This window comes from Rhinatrema bivittatum, chromosome 1 (assembly GCF_901001135.1).
Source record: "Rhinatrema bivittatum chromosome 1, aRhiBiv1.1, whole genome shotgun sequence".
Classification (NCBI taxonomy): domain Eukaryota; kingdom Metazoa; phylum Chordata; class Amphibia; order Gymnophiona; family Rhinatrematidae; genus Rhinatrema; species Rhinatrema bivittatum.
This window is the reverse complement of record NC_042615.1, coordinates 532,564,476-532,585,132: the sequence shown is the minus strand read 5'-3', so window position 1 is coordinate 532,585,132 and position 20,657 is coordinate 532,564,476. Positions and strand designations below refer to the sequence as shown.

The 20,657-nt window shown below is 42.4% G+C and overlaps 1 protein-coding gene across 7 annotated transcripts in view; it reads right to left on the bottom strand.

Annotated features, from left to right (window-relative positions):
• JAK2 (Janus kinase 2) overlaps window positions 1-20,657 on the bottom strand; it is a 419,848-nt gene that overhangs the window by 59,649 nt on the left and 339,542 nt on the right. For all 7 annotated transcript variants that reach the window (XR_003858317.1, XM_029613659.1, XM_029613675.1 and 4 more), the window contains one exon: window positions 2,078-2,250. Coding sequence is in view for 6 of the 7 variants with exons in the window: in XM_029613659.1 (XP_029469519.1) it covers window positions 2,078-2,250 (173 nt within the window). In the remaining variant the exon portion in view is untranslated. The remainder of the gene's footprint in view (window positions 1-2,077; window positions 2,251-20,657) is intronic.

Genomic DNA, 20,657 nt, shown 5'->3' with positions numbered 1-20,657 from the left:
CATATAAACCACGGTCTAAGTCACCATGTCTCAGCTGCAACTCAGCTAGGCAATCACAGACCATCCAAGTCACTGCCACAAGACACCCTTCAAATGTATTTTATGACTGTACAGATTTACATATTTATCCACCCAATGAATTTATACATGTTATAATTTAATTTGACCTATGTACCCAGACAAATATATAGTCTGGGTACATAGATCAAATTAAATCAAGAGGGCTTGAAACAGTATAGCTGTATGCTGTATACTATAGCTATATACAGCTAATATATACAACTATTCCCAGTATCAAGAGGGCTTGATGCTAGGAATAGCTACATTTTAGTGCTGCTTGATATGTCAGCCTTTGATACAATAGACCATAAATATTCTGTTATCCTGTTTACATGAGTGCGGTGTTTGAGTTGTTCTCTCATGGTTTTACTACTATCTGATAAATAGGATGTGCTAAGTAAGGACTGGCCAGCCACAATCTTTGATCTTATATTCCTACTGATATATCAGGGGGTCTAGTCCTCGCCACTTTGTTATTCAACATGGTGGTTCTGGAGCTGGGCCACCGCGTTCCTCACCCTATCTCCGAAGAGATTCTCCAGCGGGCACTGAGGCACTGCCGCTTGTGAGGGAATCGACCGTGAAAGGAAAGTTATCGACAAACCCTGACTAGGAACTCTACTTGAATGGACCAAGAGGGAACCAGCAGCGAACACAGGCAAAATCCGCAAAAAGGCAAAAGAAGAAAAGTTTTCCAAAATAGGCCAAAAAGGCCAAGAAGAGCTAACCACCCACGATGCTGTAACTCTGCAGAAAAAAAGAGACTGAAGAGGGACCCCACGTGAATGCATGGTATAGGGCATGCCCAGTGTGGCAAGTCAAAGTTCTAGAAAATTTGACACAAGTTTTCCATGTCAGGGCTCCATCTGATGATGTCACCCACGTGTGAGGACTATCATCCCGCTTGACCTTGGAGAAAAGGATTGAAGTTTGTTCATCATTAATACCTTTTAGGTATCTAAATGTCTGTGTCATATCTCCCCTGCATTTCCTCTCCTCCAAGGTATACATATTTAGATCCCTTAGCCTCTCCTTTTGATACAGACCCTAAACCATTTTGGTTGCCTTTCTCTGGACCGCTTCCACCCTGTCTCTATCTCTTTTGAGATACGATCTCCAGAACTAAACACAGTACTCCAGGTGAAGTTTCACCAAGGACTTGTATAAGGGCATTATCACCTCCTTTTTCTTACTCATTATCTCTCCTCTCTATGCAGCCCAGCATTCTTCTGGCTTTAGCTATTGTCAAAATGCTTTGCTGCCTTCAGATCACAAGACATTACCACCTCAAGGTCCCTCTCTCGGTCCATGCACATCAGTCTTTCATTTCCCATTGCATACAGCTCTTTCGGATTACTGCACCCCAGATGCAAAACTCTGCACTTCTTGGCACTGAATCCCAATCTACAAATCTTTGATCACTCTTCAAGCTTTCTTAAATGACTTTTCATTCTCTCTACTCCATCAGGCTGGGATTCTGGCACTATGAAATTGTTATGATATATAGTACTTTTATGCATGTAAGTCCTTTTGAAAAGTGCATACCAACAAATCCCATCAGAAGTGAAAAACTCAAGACTAGACTCACATATAATGAAAAAAGTGGTAACGGTGAATTGAAATCATGAAAATGCTGCTGAATATCACATTTGCTGCTACTTAGCCAGACAAGTTATATCTGGCTAAGTTCAGACTTACTATGAGCAAGTCTAACTTAACCTGTTAACTTAACCAGATAAGTCCTCATATTGGCAGTTATTCAACTATGTTAGCCGAAAAAGAAGTTCTGTCCTGACACGCCCATTCTCCGCCCCTGAGTTATCTGGCTAATTACTCAGCTGGATAAGTGACTTATCTGATCAAGTAGCGTTTGAATATTAGCCTCTGTGAAAGTAGCAAGAATGATAAACTTTGCTTTGAAAGTCATAAGTTACTGAAAAGGTTATATTTTTTTCAGCAGAACAAAGTGTTGGTGCAAAACATGAAACTGGTCCTTATATAGAAAAGTGTAACTTACCAGAATATAGGACTTTCACCTGGTTCCTTTACTTTGTAGTATTCTTTATCCTGAGGTAATACTTTTGTCAATCCGAAGTCACCAATTTTCACTCTGTTCTCATTCTCAACTAATATATTCCTGGTTGCTAAATCTCTGTGAATGTACCTTTTAATTGTAAGATATTCCATACCCTGAAAGATAAAATAATTAAATGCTAAAGTAATCTGAATTCAAATGTAATGTCCATTATAAAGAGCTTAAAGAAACACTACTACAAAAATGTTTATGAAATAATTCAGATAATTTTTTAGATCTCCGAGACCCCTTCATCACTTTTTTTGGCTCAGTAACTCCTCCCTTCTCTTCCAGCTCAATGTGAACTAATGCTGGGATTCTGGCACTATCAACCTTCATTCACATCAACCCATAAATCTTTCTATTTTAACAGACCAACCCCTCCACTGTTCCTAGTCTGGTCATTGCAGCAACAGTCTTGAGTCCAGGAGCTATGCACCAGGGCTACTGCCAGAACTCTATCACAGGCTGTAAAATCTGGCACCAGGTATTGCCTATGAAATTCCATTGCCAGCTTGAGGATGGCTTCAGCCTCCAGCGTGATAGAGTGAATTTCCATCTGCCCACCAGCAGATGTCAGCATGCTTTCCTGAACTGCTATGTTTACTCCGACCTGTTTAAGGCACCCACTTTCTCTCAGGGACCATCTTACTTCCTATCTGGTTATGCATATATGCTGAGGCCTTGCCTGCTTTCATTGCCAGAACTTGGTCCTAATAGTATTCTAGTGAGTGCCTTTGTGCTTCCAATCTTCTTGCAGTGGTCCTGCTACTCTCTGATCTTGACTTGTCAAAATCTCCTTTCGGCCCTGTTTCAAGTGGGCCTTCCTCATGAGTCTGTTCAACAGGATTTGTCTTCATGGCTATGCTTGTGTCTGATATCTCCCTCCCCTCTCCTAGTACTAGACGTGTGCAGCTAAGGACTGGTGGCCTTCAGCACATGAGGACTCAACCTGAGGGGGAAGGCAGCTGCTACAGGTGGAAAACTATGCCTTCATTGTAGCAGAGGCACTTTATTCAGCAATTTTCTTACATCAACATTGGTCTCTGACTCGCTGACCATCTCAGGCTCCTCTTTATTCAAGGAGAATTGTTACATCACCCTAAAAAAATGATGACTTTCTCCTCCTCAGGAGCTTCAATGCTGCCTCTGCAGCATCTCCAGCCCCAGTCATCTTGGGCTGCATAAGACCTGAATGGAGGATAAAACCAGGGTACCTTCCACATACCACTGAGCCACCAGACCACCCTAAATCACTCTGATTTTTATTTCATTCTGAAAAAGCTAAGAGAGTTAAAGTTTATTAAAGTTTCACCTATAAGGCTGCTGCCATCATTATGGACATAAATTAGGTAGCTGCAATGCTTACTTTCCTCATAATTATATGTAGGCATCACATTGATGCATGTGCAACTTTGGCCTACACTAATATGAGATGGTACAAGGCTCCTTGTACATTTGTGGGGGTGGAGGAGTATGGTAAAAAGAAGAGAGACCACCAATTTTCAAGTTCCTCTGGTGAGGAAAGTCACTTGATACTCTGGATGATCTCACAAATAAAACACTGTACACCAGTCTGCTGTTCCCAGAAGCTTCTCCTTTTACTATGGGGTATAGAGCAGGTAAATATTTACAACAGGATGATAAGTCTATGCATAATCCAATCCAATAGGGCTTGCATATATCATTTATCCCTACAATTCTGTGCCAGCAAGAAAGGTACTGTTCATAATCTTAGTCTCTTATGACAATGCTTCAAGACAAATAGGGAATTGCTAGCACTGTATAGCTTACACTTATTCACATATCCAATTTGCCAGCTCAAATGGTGGATTCTCAGTTTTCTACCAACATATCAAGACCATGTGTAGACTAGGTTCTAAACAGCAGCTACTCAGAGATCCATGACCTGGTGATCACAATACTCCATTGAACAGAATTCACAACTGGTTCTTTTCTCACCTTCTCCTAGGAAAAATCCAATTTTTTTTCTTCTCTACTCAGGGGAAGCTCTGAACTCGAACTTTTCCTAGTGTGGTCCCTGTATACTGTCTAATGGAAGAAACTACCTACTGTATTCCAAATGGGGATATGCAGGAATGTATCACATGGTGTTAATGAATGTGCTGACAGTTTAAGTAAAGGCAAAGGGCCTTTACAGATGACAAATATGAATGCAGCAAGATACAAAGGTGCAAGTTAAGAAAAAAAATTGAAATAGGCAAGTCTTCACACTTGAACATTTTTCACTTTCTATCTAAAAAAATACAAATAAAATTGTGTTAAGTAGGCGGTTTCACTAATCTCTCATTATGAAAGCATAGGGTATGTTGTGTAAAACGATTATAGAAAAACTCCAAAAATAATTAAGAATAAGAAACCGAAAAGTCTTGTTTGCCTAAGTCTTCAAAACCCCTTAACAAAATTCTTGGTGGAAGCACCTTTTACAGCAATAATATCCGTGACCGCTTTTACTTGAGCCCTTAAAGGATAACTCAGAGTCACATACAACCCCCAGGTCCAGCAACAGGTATTGTACATCCCTCAAACTGAAAGTTGAATATGAACATCTGCTAATTCTAATAAACTCAATCTGTTACTGTTAATCAGATCTTAATTTTTAAACAGATATTAATCAGTCCTAAAGTGGTTTTAATACCAGATAAAACAGGAGACAGAATTTTATATCATCTGCATATAATTTAAAGTACAAACCAAGGCATGAAAGCAATACACAGATTGGATTGAGGTATGTGTTAAAAAAGTTGCAGAGAGCAAAGACCCTTGAGGTAACACAGGTTGAAAGTGGAAACCAATTAGAAGTCTGGGAATTGTAACTGACTTTATTGTAAATGATCTGATGGAAAAGAATGAAACCAATGCTAAGACTGTCCAGTAATCCTGATTTCACAAAAACCAAACAGTAATACACTGAGACATCGTCAAAATAAAGTCAGTGCCAGTATCAAACCCACAATGAAACCACTGAAGCCTCTGTGCCATATTTTAGGCAAAACCTAAATTGGTATGGGTCTAAGATGTTATGAATATTCAAAAAATCATTCAGCTGCTTAAACACTGATACCTTGATTAAACAAATGGGATAAGAGAACATCATGGTTTAAAGCAGGGCTGTCCAACTCCAGTCCTTGAGGGCTGCAAACTGATCTGGTTTTCATGATATCCCTAATGAATATACAGTGGCTTGCAAAAGTATTTGACCCCCTAAAAAGTCAGCAGATTTGCATGGATTACAAATGACACTTGTACAGATTATTCCAGACAGTATGTTTATTGCAAACCAGCATATTCTTAAAGTAAATTTTCAAAGTCACAATTCATTATTTCTCTGCATTTTTGTAAAATAAAATAAAAAAACTGAAAACTGCTGTTTGTATAAGTATTCATCCCCTTCAGACTAGTACTCGGTAGAACCACCTTTTGCTGTTATAAAAGCTTTAAGTCTGTTGAGGTAAGTTTCTACCAATTTTACACACTGTTGGGGAATGATTTTTGCCCATTCTTCCTGGCAGATTTGCTCAATTTTGTTCAGGTTGGTTGGACAATGCTTATGGACTGCAATTTTCAAATAGTGCCACAGATTCTCAATTGGATTGAAATCTGGACTTTGACTTGGCCACTGTAGAACATTCATCTTTTTGTTGTTCAGCCACTCCTGTGTTGCTTTGCCCTTGTGCTTGGGATCATTGCCCTGCTGAAAGGTGAACTTTCTCCCAAGGATTAGAATTTTAACAGAATGAAGCAGGTTGCCTTGCAGTATTCTCCCTGCATGCTGCACCATCCATCCATCCTTCAATTTTAACAAGATGCCCGGTCCTCACTGAGGAAAAGTATCCCCCCCCCCCCCCCCCCCAACAACATGATGCTGCCACCCCTATACTTTACTGTTGGGATGGTGTTTGCTGAGGAATGGACAGTGTTAGGTTTGTGGCACACATAGCATTTTGAATTTTGGCCAAAATACTCCATTTTTGTCTCATCTGACCAAAAAATCTTCTCTCATTTTTTAGTTGGGTCATTCTGATGTTTTCTAGAAAACTCTAGATGTGCTTTGATGTATTTTTCTTCAGTAATGACTTCTTTCTAGCTATGCTCTCATGCAGGACAGTTGTATGCAGAGCTCTTGATATGGTTGACTGATGCACCTCCACGCCAGTCTCAGCTACGGAATTCAGCAACTCCTTCAAAGTGATTATTGGCCTCTCTGCGTCTTCCCTTACAAGTTTTCTTCTTGCTCTGATGCTGAGTTTTGAGGGATGACCTTGTCTAGGCAGTGTTTGGGAGGTATGATGCAGCTTCCATTTCTTCACAACTGATCTAATAGTGCTCACTTGGATATCCAAGCACTGGGATACTATTTTGTAGCTTTTCCCTATCTTGTGCATGTCTATAACTTTATCTTTAACTTCCTTAGGGGGATATTTTCCAAAGGCTTATCGCACACGATACGGCTGTATTGCGTGTGATAAGCCTCTATCGCATGCAAAAAGGCCCTTTTCGCGTGCAATAGCATGCAAATTAGATTGAGGGCATAGTCGTGGTGGGAGGGGCAGAGTCGGCGGTGGTTTTGCTGCCGGCGATAATGTTACTAACGTTATCGTCGGCAGTAGCATGTCGAATAGCACCACCTTTCACGGTGGTGTTATTCGGTGCAAAAGCCGGCAGCTGGCACACCGTGGCCGCCGAAATCGCACAGCCGTGGTGCAAAGGCAGCTTTCGCAGGCCCGCCCCCCCGTTTTCGCAGGATTCATCATTCTGCGAAGAATGATGAATCCAGGCCTTAGAATGCTCTTTGGTTTTCATTTTCACATCTTTCCTTCAGATTCACAATCTGACTAATTGTACTGGAATTAAGGGGTCTTTTATCCAGAAAAGCTGACCTTTTTTAATGACTGTAACACAAATAGTCCAGAAATCTAATAAATTGAGTTAAGAAAAAGGATCATCATACTAAGCACTACTGATTTGCCGACCTTCATTGCTTTTTAAATAATCATCGGTTCAGAATTAGAATTCCAAGGAGCAGGCAGAGATCTATTGTACACCAAGATCCCTTGTGTTTAAGGACTGAGTGATACCTGAAGTTATGTATTGGTTCTTTATGAGATGAACCCCCGAAGCAGAGACTTACCTCGAAACACGGCACGTGTCGGGACTGGGACTGATAGGATTTCTATATTTGATATGAAAGAATACCAAGATAAGTGATTTCTCTACTTCATTTCAATTGCATAAAAAAACAAAAATTCTTCTAATTCTGGACCGATGATCATTTAAAAAACAATGAAGGCTGGTAGACCAGTAGTGCTTAGTATGATGGGCTTTTTCTTAAATCAAGTTATTAGATTTCTGGACTATTTGTTTGTGTTACTTTAGTGTGTTTTTGGGTGACTTAAGTATTGCTTTTTTAATGATTCACAGGTAAATGCCAATAGTTAGGGCAATACCTTTCATCTGTGTAAACTTTGAGCTTCCATAGCACAGTGACTGATTACTTATGCAAGCAGCATTTTTTTTAGTTTTTAATTTTAATTTATAAAAAATGCAGAGAAATAATGAATTGTGACTGAAAATTTAAGAGCATATTGGTTTGCCATACACATATTGCCTGGAATAATAATGTCATTTGTAATCCACACAAGTTAAGAAATTACTACTTACCTGATAATTTCCTTTTCCTTAATCTAGACAGATGGGATTCAGGACCAGTGGATTATTCACCTGTACCAGCAGATGGAGATGGAGCAAACTGACATCACAGTATATATACTCCTGCCGTGACAACAGCCTGCCATTATTCTCTTCAAAAGCAACTGTGGACAGACTAGCAAAAAACTTGATTAAAAAACATATAACCATTTCAATAGGTCAGCCAACATGTAACACTGAGCTCAGACAAGAAGCACAATAACACTTGTCTAGGGATTGGAGTAACACTTACTAGTAATCCCTGGAACATGTAGCCACACGGGAGGACCATAACACAAACATACGGCAGCCAAAGGCGGGAAGTTGAACCCCTGTCTAGATTTTATTTTATTTATTTATTTAAAATTTTTATATACCGGCATTCATGATACAATCACATCATGCCGGTTTACATAAAACAGGGGTGTACAAAGAACAAATTGAGTAATCTATTAGTGAGGGGGAAGCAGTTACAAATAACAAGGTACTAGAACTGGGAGAAGAGAAGAAAGGGAGAGGATTAAGAAGGAGATTAAGGAAAAGGAAGTTTATCAGGTAAGTAGTAATTTCTCATTTCCTAGCACCTAGACAAATGGGTTCAGGACCAGTGGGATGTATCAATGCTACTTCCAAATAGGGTGGGGGGCTGCCGCGGTCCAGTCAAAACCACACGTGCAAAAGCTGCATCCTCCTGGGCCTGCACATCCAGACAGTAATACCTGGAAAAGATGCATAAGGAAGACCACATCGCAGCTCGATAGGAGACAACAACATAACCTCTGCCCTTGACACTGCCTGAGCCCTAATGTAATGAGCCCTAACCTGAGTAGGCAACGACTTTTCAGATCCACATGTGTGGTCGTGACCACCTCCTTAATCCAGCAAGCTATTGTAGTCTGTGGAGCTGGGTCGCCCTGTTTTCCTCTACCATGAAGGACAAACATGACTCTTGACATCCAAGAGACGCAACAGGCAATATTCTTTCGCATCTCTTTCCTTAACCAAGGATGGCAAGGAAATGGACTGATTCAAATGAAAATCCGAGACCACTTTAGGCAAGAATGGAGGAACAGTACGCAGTTATATTACCCCTGAAGTCACCCGAAGGAACTTCTACCGGCAAAACATGGTCTACAGCTCGGAAATTCGACGTGAGGATTGTATTACCACCAGAAACACTGTTTTCAAGGTCAATAACTGCAAGGAAAGGCTACACAGAGGTTAAAACGAAGGCCCACCAAGAAATCCAACACCAGGTTAAGATTCCAAAGGGAACCGGTAACCATAAGGGAGGATGAAGATGTTTCCCTCCCTTCAACAAACAGGCCACATCAGGATGCAACGATAAGGATTCACTATTCACCTGGCCTGAAACAGGCAAGAACTGTAGCCTGTACCTTCAAGGAATTAAGGGCCAACCCTTTATTTAACCCATTCTGCAAAAATTCCAAAATAAGCAGGATCTTAACTGAATGAGGACGAAAACCTCGATCCTCAATCAAGCCTCAAACACTTGCCAAACCCGCACAAAGGCTAAAGAAGTGGAGAACTTTCGAGCTGATAGCAATGTGGCAATCACCGCAGAAGAATATTCATGTTTCAACATACCATACCATAAGACAAAACAGAGTCAGATCTTTATGAATAACAGACCCCTGCTGCAACAGATTCTTGTGCAGCAGAAGACAAAGGGGAGAGGGGGAGTCTTTACCAGGAGTCTTCACAGATCTGCCTTTTTTTCCTGCTTTTTTTTTCCTGCAGCAGACGCTGATTGCAGGGATCACTGTATCTTTCCACCCTCCCGACCGCTCCTACCTACCCTCCCCCTCTGCCTTCCTTTCTCGCTCTGCCCTGTGGCTCACGAACCTGTTTGTTTATCTGTTTTCTATCCCCTCCCTCCTGCTTATTCTGCTTTTTTTCTCCTGCAGCTGACGCTGATTGCAAAACCCGAGGAACCCGGAAGACCAGCAAACTCCTCCCCCTTGGCTGATGTCACCGATGCCGGAAGCGCGACCAAGAGGGAGGATTTAAAAAGCAAGAAGGACCGGAGGCGCCGCGCTCCGAAGGGGCGCTACAAAGGGGCATGCCCCTTTGTACGCCCCTTCGTACACCCATTCGCACACCAAAGGAACTTGGATCAACCGTCCAAACCACACAACAAACATGGAAAAGGAAGGAGAATTCTCAAGTAAGCAACCAATATCAGTCTGCATGAACAAAGGTAAATATAACAAGAATTATATAATGTTCAGATCTAATCACAATAAAAGAGATTTGCAGAAGTCATTTAAAAAAGAAAACAACCTGGTACAGATAATAAGAACCACCAAATCTAACACCCTAACTCTAAATAACTAACTAATGCTAACATTCATCTTAGTTAATGCTCAATCAATCACTAAAAAATTCCCAATCATCTCCGACCTACTGTATGACAATAAACCCAACTTCGTTGCAATTACTGAATCATGGTTAAAAAAATCTGATGTAGTCTTAAAAAATCAAATAGCACACAAAAATGATGAGGTATTCTCAATCCCAAGGATAAATAAACATGGAGGCGGCCTACTACTAATTATCGAAAAAGCTTTTAAATGTAAACTAATCCCAATAATCCCTTCACCTAACCATGAAATTGCCATCTTCAGCACTAACAATATACAAATATGCCTTATATACTGCCCTCCCAGTTTACCAGAGCTAAATATGTCACCACTAATCGAGTTTCTGACAACACATTTAAACACCTCTAAACCTACCATAGTGTTAGGTGACTTTAATCTACACATGGATATCCAACCCCTTTCTAACACATGCCAGACACTAATGGATGCCATGACAGCACTAGGGTTTTCACTAATAACCGATAAACCAACACACAGAGCTGGACACTCACTTGATCTAACATTCATAAATAGCAACTATCTAGAACACTTAGCAACAAGCTACACACAAATTCCTTGGTCTGACCACCTCCTTATTCAGTCCAATATTAATATTCTCAATCCTCAGACCATACAAACTCATAATCCCATAGAATTTAAATATCGACCACCCTATAACAACGATGAACTATAGGACAAATTAGAAGAAGAATTAAAAGACATAACACTTAATGATTGTAACTCAGCTACGGAACTCTGGTTAGACTCAACTAAAAAAATAGCCGATGAAATAAACCCCATCAAAACAATAACTATCAAAGAAACAAAACAAAATAACCACTGGCATAATGCAAAAATAAAAGATGCAAAAAGAAAGCTCAGAAAATTTGAAAAAAACTGGAGAAAACACAAAACAACTGAAAACCTAACCAAATTCAGGAAACATCTAGCTTTCTACAAACAACTGATCCTTAATACTAAAAAAGAATACTATTCCAATAAAATAGAAAAGTTTGCCAATAACCCAAGAACCTTATTCTCCATAGTAACGAATCTCACAAATGACAAACAAGAATCACCTCAAAGTCTTCCTGAATCAAAATGCAATGAATTAGCTAAATTTTTTAGTGACAAAATATTAAACCTAAGAAACAAACTCCCAAAAAACAGCAAACAAGCAATCGTAATGCAAAAAAGAGATGTTAACATATGGTCCTCATTTATAGAAATATCAGAACAAGAAGTTGAATCAATGATAAAAAATATAAACCCTGCTCCACACAAAATCGATACAATACCAACAACTGAGATAAAAAAGATTACCAATGTAATAACCCCAACACTAACTAATATCATAAACCTATCCCTAACTGAAGGATTAATGCCAGATAAACTAAAAGGGGCAATCATTAAGCCAATCATCAAAAAGAAAAACAGTGACCCATTAATCCTCATTAACTACCGCCCAGTCTCAAACCTCCCATTATTAGCTAAATTAATAGAGAAAACAGTATAGAAACAGCTAGCTGAACACCTAGACAATAATAACATACTGTACCCTTCACAACACGGCTTCCGAAAACACTACAGCACTGAGACATTACTTCTCTCACTAACAGACAACATACTAAGAGGTTTTGATAACAGTAAACATTACATCCTTATAATGCTCAACTTATCTGCAGCCTTTGATACAGTAAACCACAAAATGCTACTAAAAAGACTTGAAGAAATTGGATTATGTGACAAAACAATAAACTGGTTCAGATCCTACCTAAACAACAGGTTCTTTCAAGTCCAGATAAAAAACACATTATCAGAAAAATTTAAACTTGAAACAGGAGTACCTCAGGGTTCAGCGCTGTCTGCTACCCTCTTTAACATATATATGCTACCCTTATGTCATCTGCTGGCAGGCCTAGGGATAATACATTACATTTACGCAGACGACATTCAATTAATTCTACCAATAGACGACACAATTGAAAAAACATTAAGTCTAGCTAACATGTACCTAGACATAATTAAACAACTACTAAACCAGATGGAACTGGTTATCAACATTGACAAAACTGAATTCCTTCACCTTGAGAGAAAACATACTAAAATCATTTCAAACACCGATAACCCTAAGAATAACCAAAAAATTGAGCTAGCCGAAAAAGTAAGGAATCTGGGAGTAATAATGGACCCAGAAATCAACCTGAAGCAACACATATCTATAACAGTAAGAGAAGGCTACGCAAAACTTATGGTCCTCAGAAGATTGAAACCATTACTCACACCTGCCCACTTCAGAACAGTATTGCAAACACTTATCTTTTCTAGCACTGACTACTGCAACTCACTCTTACTAGGACTCCCAAGCACATCGATAAGACCACTCCAGATACTTCAAAATACTGCAGCCAGAATATTAACGGGAAAAAAGAGGAGGGACCATATAACCGAAACTCTAGCAGACTTACATTGGTTACCCATCGAATACAGGATAAAATACAAAGCCTTAGGGGGGAGCGTGACGTCACGCTGGGAGATGGCAGCATGATTCTTGAGCTCCCGCTGGCTCCCTTCCAGATCCGCAGCGATCCGCGATTCTAGGGCTCATCTACGTGCTGAAATTATCTGGGTGATCGCCCTAGCAGCGATATGGCGAACAAGAAAAAGACCTTGGACCTACAGCGCTTCTCGTATCAAAAAGAGAGCAATAAGGACGAGGCCTGTATCCAGCCCGGGGAGGACGGAGCCCAAGATGGCGGCGATTCGCGCGCCACTTCACCTGAGCCGCCCCTGCCCTCTTCCCCAGCAGAGGACGGGGTGTTCACTGACCACCCGACCCGGGCCGAATTCAGAGAGTGGTTTGCAGCAATCAGGTCAGACCTCAAAGCGTATCGCCAGGAACTACTCACACGGGTGGAAGAAGTGCGGGAGGATCTGACGTCCCTGGGCCACAGGGTTGGGGATATTGATGTGAGGGTTGAGGGCCAGGCCGAGCTAATTTCTGCGCACACCAATACGCTGGACTCCCTCCGCACTGACAATGCCCAGCTTATGGCGAAAATTGCCGACTTGGAAAACAGGGCTCGACGGAGTAATCTCCGTTTCCGGGGCATCGAGGAGCCGACGGGTCCGGAGGACTGTCACGCGGTGATTCGTGAGTTTTGTCTTTTTATACTACGGGAGGCCGCAGGAGATGGGGACTTCGACCCCCCTGAAATTTTATTCGACCGGGCTCATCGTGCATTGCGTGCCCCACAGCCTAATCGTCCTAGAGACATTATAGTTTGCTTCACCTCCTTTCAACTTAAGGAACGGATAGCGGCGGTGGCACGTGGACGCCAGGAATGGTCCTGGGAGACTCACAAAATTGCTGTATTTCCGGATTTATCTCTGGCTACGCTTCAGAATCGGCAGTCCTTTCGGGAGGTCACTACATTTCTGCGCAGCAAGGCCGTGAAGTACCGCTGGTCCCACCCATTTGGCCTTTCTTTTTCTCATGAGGGCACAACCCACCGCTGTATGACACCAGAAGAAGCCATGCCGGGCCTATCTTCCTTGGGCTTCTCGTCTTCACAGATGTCGCATAAGCCATCCCACGTAATCTCAGCTCGACCACAGCATCCTTCATGGCAGCGGGTTGGGAAGCGTAACAGCCGGCTGCGCCGCCAGTCTGGGAGTGTCTCTCAATCCCATGGAAAGGGCTGACATTTTCTGGGTCTAATTGATGGCAGAGATTATTTTTATGCTGCCTGAGTACCTCTGTATATCTCACTACTGATTTCTTTGGTTTTGCCTATGCTGTATTGCTATATGATCGCGATATATCTGTTTCTGTTCATGTTCAGTTTGTTTAAGCTGCGGGTCTGGGGGGGGGGGGGGGGGGGAGCACCCATCTCCTGAGTTCGTGCCTTCACTCCTATCCCCGTTTTGGTATGGGAGATAGTCTGCTTGGAGGTGCTGGCAGACATTACTTCAGGGACCCCTCAGATGAAGTGGGTTCTCAGGGGGGGCATGCTATTGAGGTTATTTTGTTCTATTGTTGTGGGGACAGTTGTTGCACTACTCCTCCATGCTGCATATTCTTTGCTAATGGTAGGATGTTCTTTATTCATTTTTCTATATGGCTATGATTAAAATATTGTCATTGAATGTTAAGGGTTTCAATACTCCTCAGAAACGGTCTCTCTTTTATAGAGAGACGGGGGTCGCTCTTCCTGACATTGTTTTTGTGCAGGAGACACACTTAACCCGCCGCTATGAAGCACTAATGAAGTCCCCTAAATTCCCATTTCAGTTTTTCTCAGCGGCCACCAAGCAAGCAAAGTATGCAGGAGTTGGCATCCTTTTTGCAGCACATATGGTGTTTGAATGTAAGAAGGTGATAGCCGACCCGCAGGGCCGTTATCTACTGTTACATATAATTCTGAATGGTTTGGAGTTCACGTTGCTCACGTTATATGCCCCTAATAGAGAGCAGGCTGCCTTCTTTGGACATCTACATCATGTTCTCCTTCAACATGCCATTGGCCATCTTATCATAGGGGGTGACTTCAATGTACCGCTATCGCCCTCATTGGATACTTCCAAAGGAACCACGCATACGGCAGGGGGTCATGTTAGGGCCCTCAAGAATCTTATGACTGACCACAATGTGGTGGATTCTTGGAGAGCCACTTTCCCACATTCTCGATCCTATTCCTATTATTCCAAGCCGCATGATTCATACACACGCATTGATTATCTGATGGTGGACAAAAATTTATTTCATATGGTCCATAGCCCTGAAGTGGGGATCGTAACTTGGTCTGACCATGCTCCTGTTTCCCTACAGTTGAACATCCCAGTAGGAGATCAGGGGCGCCGATATTGGAGGCTCAACGATTCTCTCTTACATGATCTTCAGTTTATACAATCTTCTACTCAATTGATTAGAGATTTTTTTATTACCAATGCTGGTTCTGTTTCCTCACCGGTTATAGTGTGGGATTGCTTCAAATCTTATATTAGGGGGCATTTCATCTCACACTCATCTTATCTTAAGAAACAGAAGGAGGCATCCTGCTCTCACCTCCGGTCTCGTATTGCGGCCCTCACAGCCCAACATAGCCACTCTCGCTCTAAGCGCATACTGACTCAGTTAACTAAATGCAGGGACGAACTACATAGGCTTGAACTGGACCATATCACCCATGCCCTGAATTTGACTAGACAAACCCATTTTGAGGGGGGAAATAAGGCTGGTAGGGTGTTGGCGCACCAGTTAAAAAAACAATCCTTTCAAAACCACATACTTAAGATAAAAAACGAACAAGGACAAATTGAGACTGCTAACTCTGCCATCACTCACCAATTTCTCAAATTCTATAGGGACCTTTACTCAGCAGATACTCATATCCAAGAAGCCGATATTCTTCAGTATCTTCGAGCCCTCTCTCTCCCTAGACTCACAGTAGAGATGCAGGAGAGGCTAAATGCGGAAATCACAACTCCAGAGATTTTAGCGGTTATTAAGACACTAAAGGTGGGCAAGGCTCCGGGTCCCGATGGGCTGACCGCTAAATTTTATAAAACTTACCGTCACGTCCTGGCCCCGCATCTGCAGAGCCACTTTAATTCTCTTAGAGTAGGGGGTACACTCCACACGGATTCTAATACCGCTGGCATCACCATTATAGCTAAATCGGGCAGAGATCCTGCTCTATGTGCCTCATATCGGCCGATCTCCCTAATAAATTTAGATTTAAAAATTTTAGCTAAGATTCTGGCTGATAGGATAAACAGTTTCATAGCCCAAATCATCCACCCAGACCAGTCAGGCTTTATCCCGGGTCGCATGGCTAGCGACAATGTACGCAAGATTATTAATATCATTTGGGGCGCCTCTCACTGCCAAATAGAACATCTCCTTTTGGCCATTGATGCAGAGAAGGCCTTCGATATGGTCCATTGGCCTTTTTTGTTTCATACTTTACAGGAAATGGAGTTTGGACCCTCCTTTCATAATTGGATATCAGCCCTGTACTCCACTCCCTTGGCAAGCATCAAAATTAATGGCCGGTATACGAAGCCTTTCCCGGTGTGCAGGGGGACGAGGCAGGGATGTCCCCTGTCGCCCTTGCTTTTCGCCATTTTCCTAGAACCCCTGGCTATTTCTATCAGGTCTAATCAACAGGTGCAGGGATTTACTTTACATACTTGTGAATCCAAAATGTCCTTGTTCGCTGATGACATTATATTCACGGTGGGCAACCCGACCCTGACCCTCCCGGTCCTTGAAATGGAGCTAGCGCGCTTTAGCGCGGTTTCAGGTTTCAAAATTAATTGGGACAAATCTGAAATCTTGAACCTTACTTGTACCCCCGATAGGGTCCGTGACCTGAAGGCAAAACACGCTTTTAGATGGGCTCCCTCTAAACTCAAGTATCTTGGAGTGTATCTGAGTCATAATGTATCCGATCTCTTTCAGCTGAATTATGTTCCTTTATTCAAAAAACTTGATATGGACTTGGATCAGTGGTCTTCTCTCCCCCTCACGTGGCTTGGTCGGCTGGCGACCATTAAGATGAACCTTCTTCCGAGATTGCTATACCTCTTTCAGACCCTGCCTATTGCGGTGGGGCGCTCAATCTTGTTGCAATGGCAAAGAAAATTGCTTCGTTTCCTATGGCGACATAGACCTCCTCGCGTGGCACAAAGAATCCTATATCAGTCAAAGGCTACAGGAGGTTTGGGACTGCCTAACCTGGCCAAGTACTATGCGGCAGCGCAACTCCGGCCCATAATTGACTGGCACGGCTCGGTTTCTGTAAAACCGTGGGTTGCTCTTGAACAAGAATGGATTGCGCCGGTGCCCTTGGCTTCCCTTCTCTGGCAACCTGCTAAAACTTGGCGTGCCGGTCTACGGCTATCGCCTTGCACACGGCAAACATATAATGTGTAGAAACAGTGGAAGAGTAAGCTTGTGGGCCACTATGACTACTATTCACTCACTTCATTATTCCACAACAACCTCTTTCTAGTAGGTCTCCCTGCTCCAGCCTATACCTCATGGAAAGCAGGGGGTATTCACTGTGTTCATCATGTACTAAGCCCGGATGGTCCTCTTTCGTTTACCACTCTACAAGAGACTTACCGGCTGTCCTCCACGGAATTCCTACCTTACATGCAGCTCCGGCATTTTTTACTACACATACGGCGAGAGGGGTTGCTGGCACCCACCCGCTCACTATTTGAAGGCTACTGTGACTCTCCAAAGGCAATTGGGGGTCTTATTTCAAAACTATACCAGTTGTTGATCTCTCTCCCGTTTAGCAAGCATGCTCACATGGCTGCCTGGGAAAAGGACTTAAAGCTTTCCATCTCTGAGGAGGCCTGGATGTCCATCTTTTCTGTGGTCTCCCGTGGTAACATATCTACCAGGATTATTGAAGCCAACTATAAGACACTTTACCGCTGGCACCTGACCCCTGCTCGGCTACACCGCTGCTATTCTAGAGTGGACCCTCACTGTTGGCGTAACTGTCGTCAAGTTGGAACTTTTCTGCACATGTGGTGGGACTGCGTTTTCATTCAACCTTTGTGGTCCTATGTATCTAAGCTGTTGTCGGATCTACTTCATGCCCCCTGCACTATGACCGCGGCGCAAGCGCTCCTTTTCTTCGAGGCCGATTCTCTAACAGCTCCGGCTCAAACCTTTATGCGACAGGTTTGCACGGCTACAAAAATGGAGATTGCCTATCACTGGAAACGTGCTCACCCGCCTACTTCGGCGGAACTCCTACAACGACTGGATAGGGTCTGCACCCTATACCGTCTCACGGCCCTGAAGTATCATCGCCTTTCACAGTTTAATCAAGTATGGGGCCCTTATATATCTTGGCGACCTTTGACTTTTACGATATAATCATAGACTGACTTTTGAGTTTTTGCTTTAATCATCTTGTTTCTTATTTTACTGCACATCCTCATCCTCCTTGAGGTTGGGAGATGGTGCTCTCTGACTGTCCTGGGTTCTATTGACACTATATGGCATGCGAGGGGGGGGGGGGGGGGGGGAATGTCTGGGATTATTCTGGAGTTTGTTTTATATTCTGGTGTATTATATACTGATGTATAATTGAAAACATGCTGATGTGTTTGCATATGTTTTCCTGTTAATACCTGTCAATATCAGCAATAAAAACTATTAATCAAAAAAAATAAAATAAAATACAAAGCCTTATGCACCATACACAAACTAATATATGATAAAGAAGCAGACTGGCTAAACACAGCCTTACGAGTACACGTTCCACAAAGAAACCTCCGCTCAGCAAACAAAGCACTACTAACAATCCCTTCAGTAAAGTCAGCAAAATTAACCCAAGTGAGAGAAAGAGCTTTATCATTGGCTGGGCCCATACTATGGAACACGATGCCCCCCGAACTCAGATTACAGAATAATCTCAAAACTTTTAAGAAAAATCTAAAAACATGGCTCTTTAAAAAAGCCTTCACTAAAGAGTGTGGAGGGTAGAGAATGAAAGTACAGGGTAATGCAGCTGAGAATGAATTTACTCAATCCTACAATTAAGAAGTAATATTTCAAAGCGAAAGTAACTCAATAATACACTTGGACTTGACCAACATTACTCAAATAATGATTTTATTTATGAAATTGTAACCGAACTTTATTGGCACCTGTTAGAATGTACGATATCCTACATTTACTTACCTTAGTCTATGTGCCCATTTGTAAACCGTTGCGATGGTATATAACTTAGCGACGGTATAGAAAAGTTTTAAAATAAATAGGGATAAAATAAATAGAGGAGGAATAGCCTAGTGGTTAGAGCAGTGGACTATGAACAAGGAGACCAAGGTTCAAGTCCCGCTGTCGCTCCTTGTGATTGTAAGCCCTCTGGGGATAGAGAAATACCTACAGTACCTGAATGTAAACCGGTATGATATCTCAATTGAGATCGAATGTCAGTATAAATAAATAAATAAATAAATAAAAATAAATCTGCATACCATGTTCTTCTGGGCCAATCTGGTGCTACCCTCCCTGTGGCCTTCGATCCTGTGAACTATTCTGCCCAACATGGGCACGAGAGCATCAATACCCAAGGACCTTGGATCTCTCCTGCGATTGAAGAATCGAGGAACCTTTGGCAGGTCTAGGAACAGAAGGCCCCAGCGATCCACTATCAGCTGAAATGCCTCATCTGACAATACCCATTCTCCTGGGTCCAGACTCTCCCTGCTGAGAAAGTCTGCTCTTATGTTGTCTTTTCCTGCAATGTGAGAGGCCGAGATCTCCTGGAAATGCCCTTCTGCCCATTCCATAACTTGGTCTATTTTCTGCGACACTTGGTGGCTCTTAGTTTCTCCCTGCCAATTGATATAAGCCACCATTGTTGCCTTGTCTGACATTACTCAGACCACTGGACTCTGTAGTCTGCCACTGAATTACAAGTATGCCAACCACACCGCCCGGGCTTCCAGGTGACTGATGCTCCAGAGAGACGTCTGTATTCCAGCATCCTTGCGCCGTTAGTTCCTGACAGTGAGCTCCCCAACCCTGGAGACTCACATCTGTTGTGAGTACCAACCAGTCTGGCAATGTCAGGGAAACTCCCTTTCCCAGATTATCTGCTTGCAACCACTACTGGAGATGAGAGCAGACTTCCATCGGCAAGTGGAGCTGAATTGAATAGTCCTGAGACTGGGATTCCCAAGAGACAGCAGGGTGCACTGAAGAGGACGCATATGCACTCTCGCCTACGGCACCACTTCCAGGGTTGCCATCATTAAACAGAGTGCATGAAGAAAGGACCACAATGTCGGGTGTAAAGTGTTCACCAAAACATGCACCTGTGACATCTTCTGAATACAAACGTCTGGCAGGAAAACTTTGTTCTTCTGCTTCTCTTATCAAAATCTAAAGCAATCCCCAGTAGGGAAATGTACATCCACCATCTGCTGGAGACGGAGAATTCTGGCAGGCTAATGTCACTGCAGTAATATATATATGTATGTATGTATGTTCATTATGTAAACTGTTTTGACTACCTCCCAGTAAAAAAAGGCATATAAAAATTGTTTAAATAAATATACTGTGACATCAGTTTGCTCCATCTCCATCTGCTGGTAGAGGTGCATAACCTACTGGTCCTGAACCCATCTGTCTAGGTGCTAGGAAACTGTTTTTTAGAGGGTCAAATACTTTTGCAAGCCACTGTACATGAGATTGACTTGCATGCAATTAAGGTAGTGTGCATGTAAATTAATCTCATGCATATTCATTAAGGATATCCTGAAAACCAGACTGGTTTGTGGTCCTCGAGAATTGTCCTTAGATACCCCTGGTTTAAAGTAACAAAAGCTAAGGTGTGGTATCAAGCAGTACCACGATAGGTTTTGTACCCTTCTCAAAGCCTCTCTAGAAG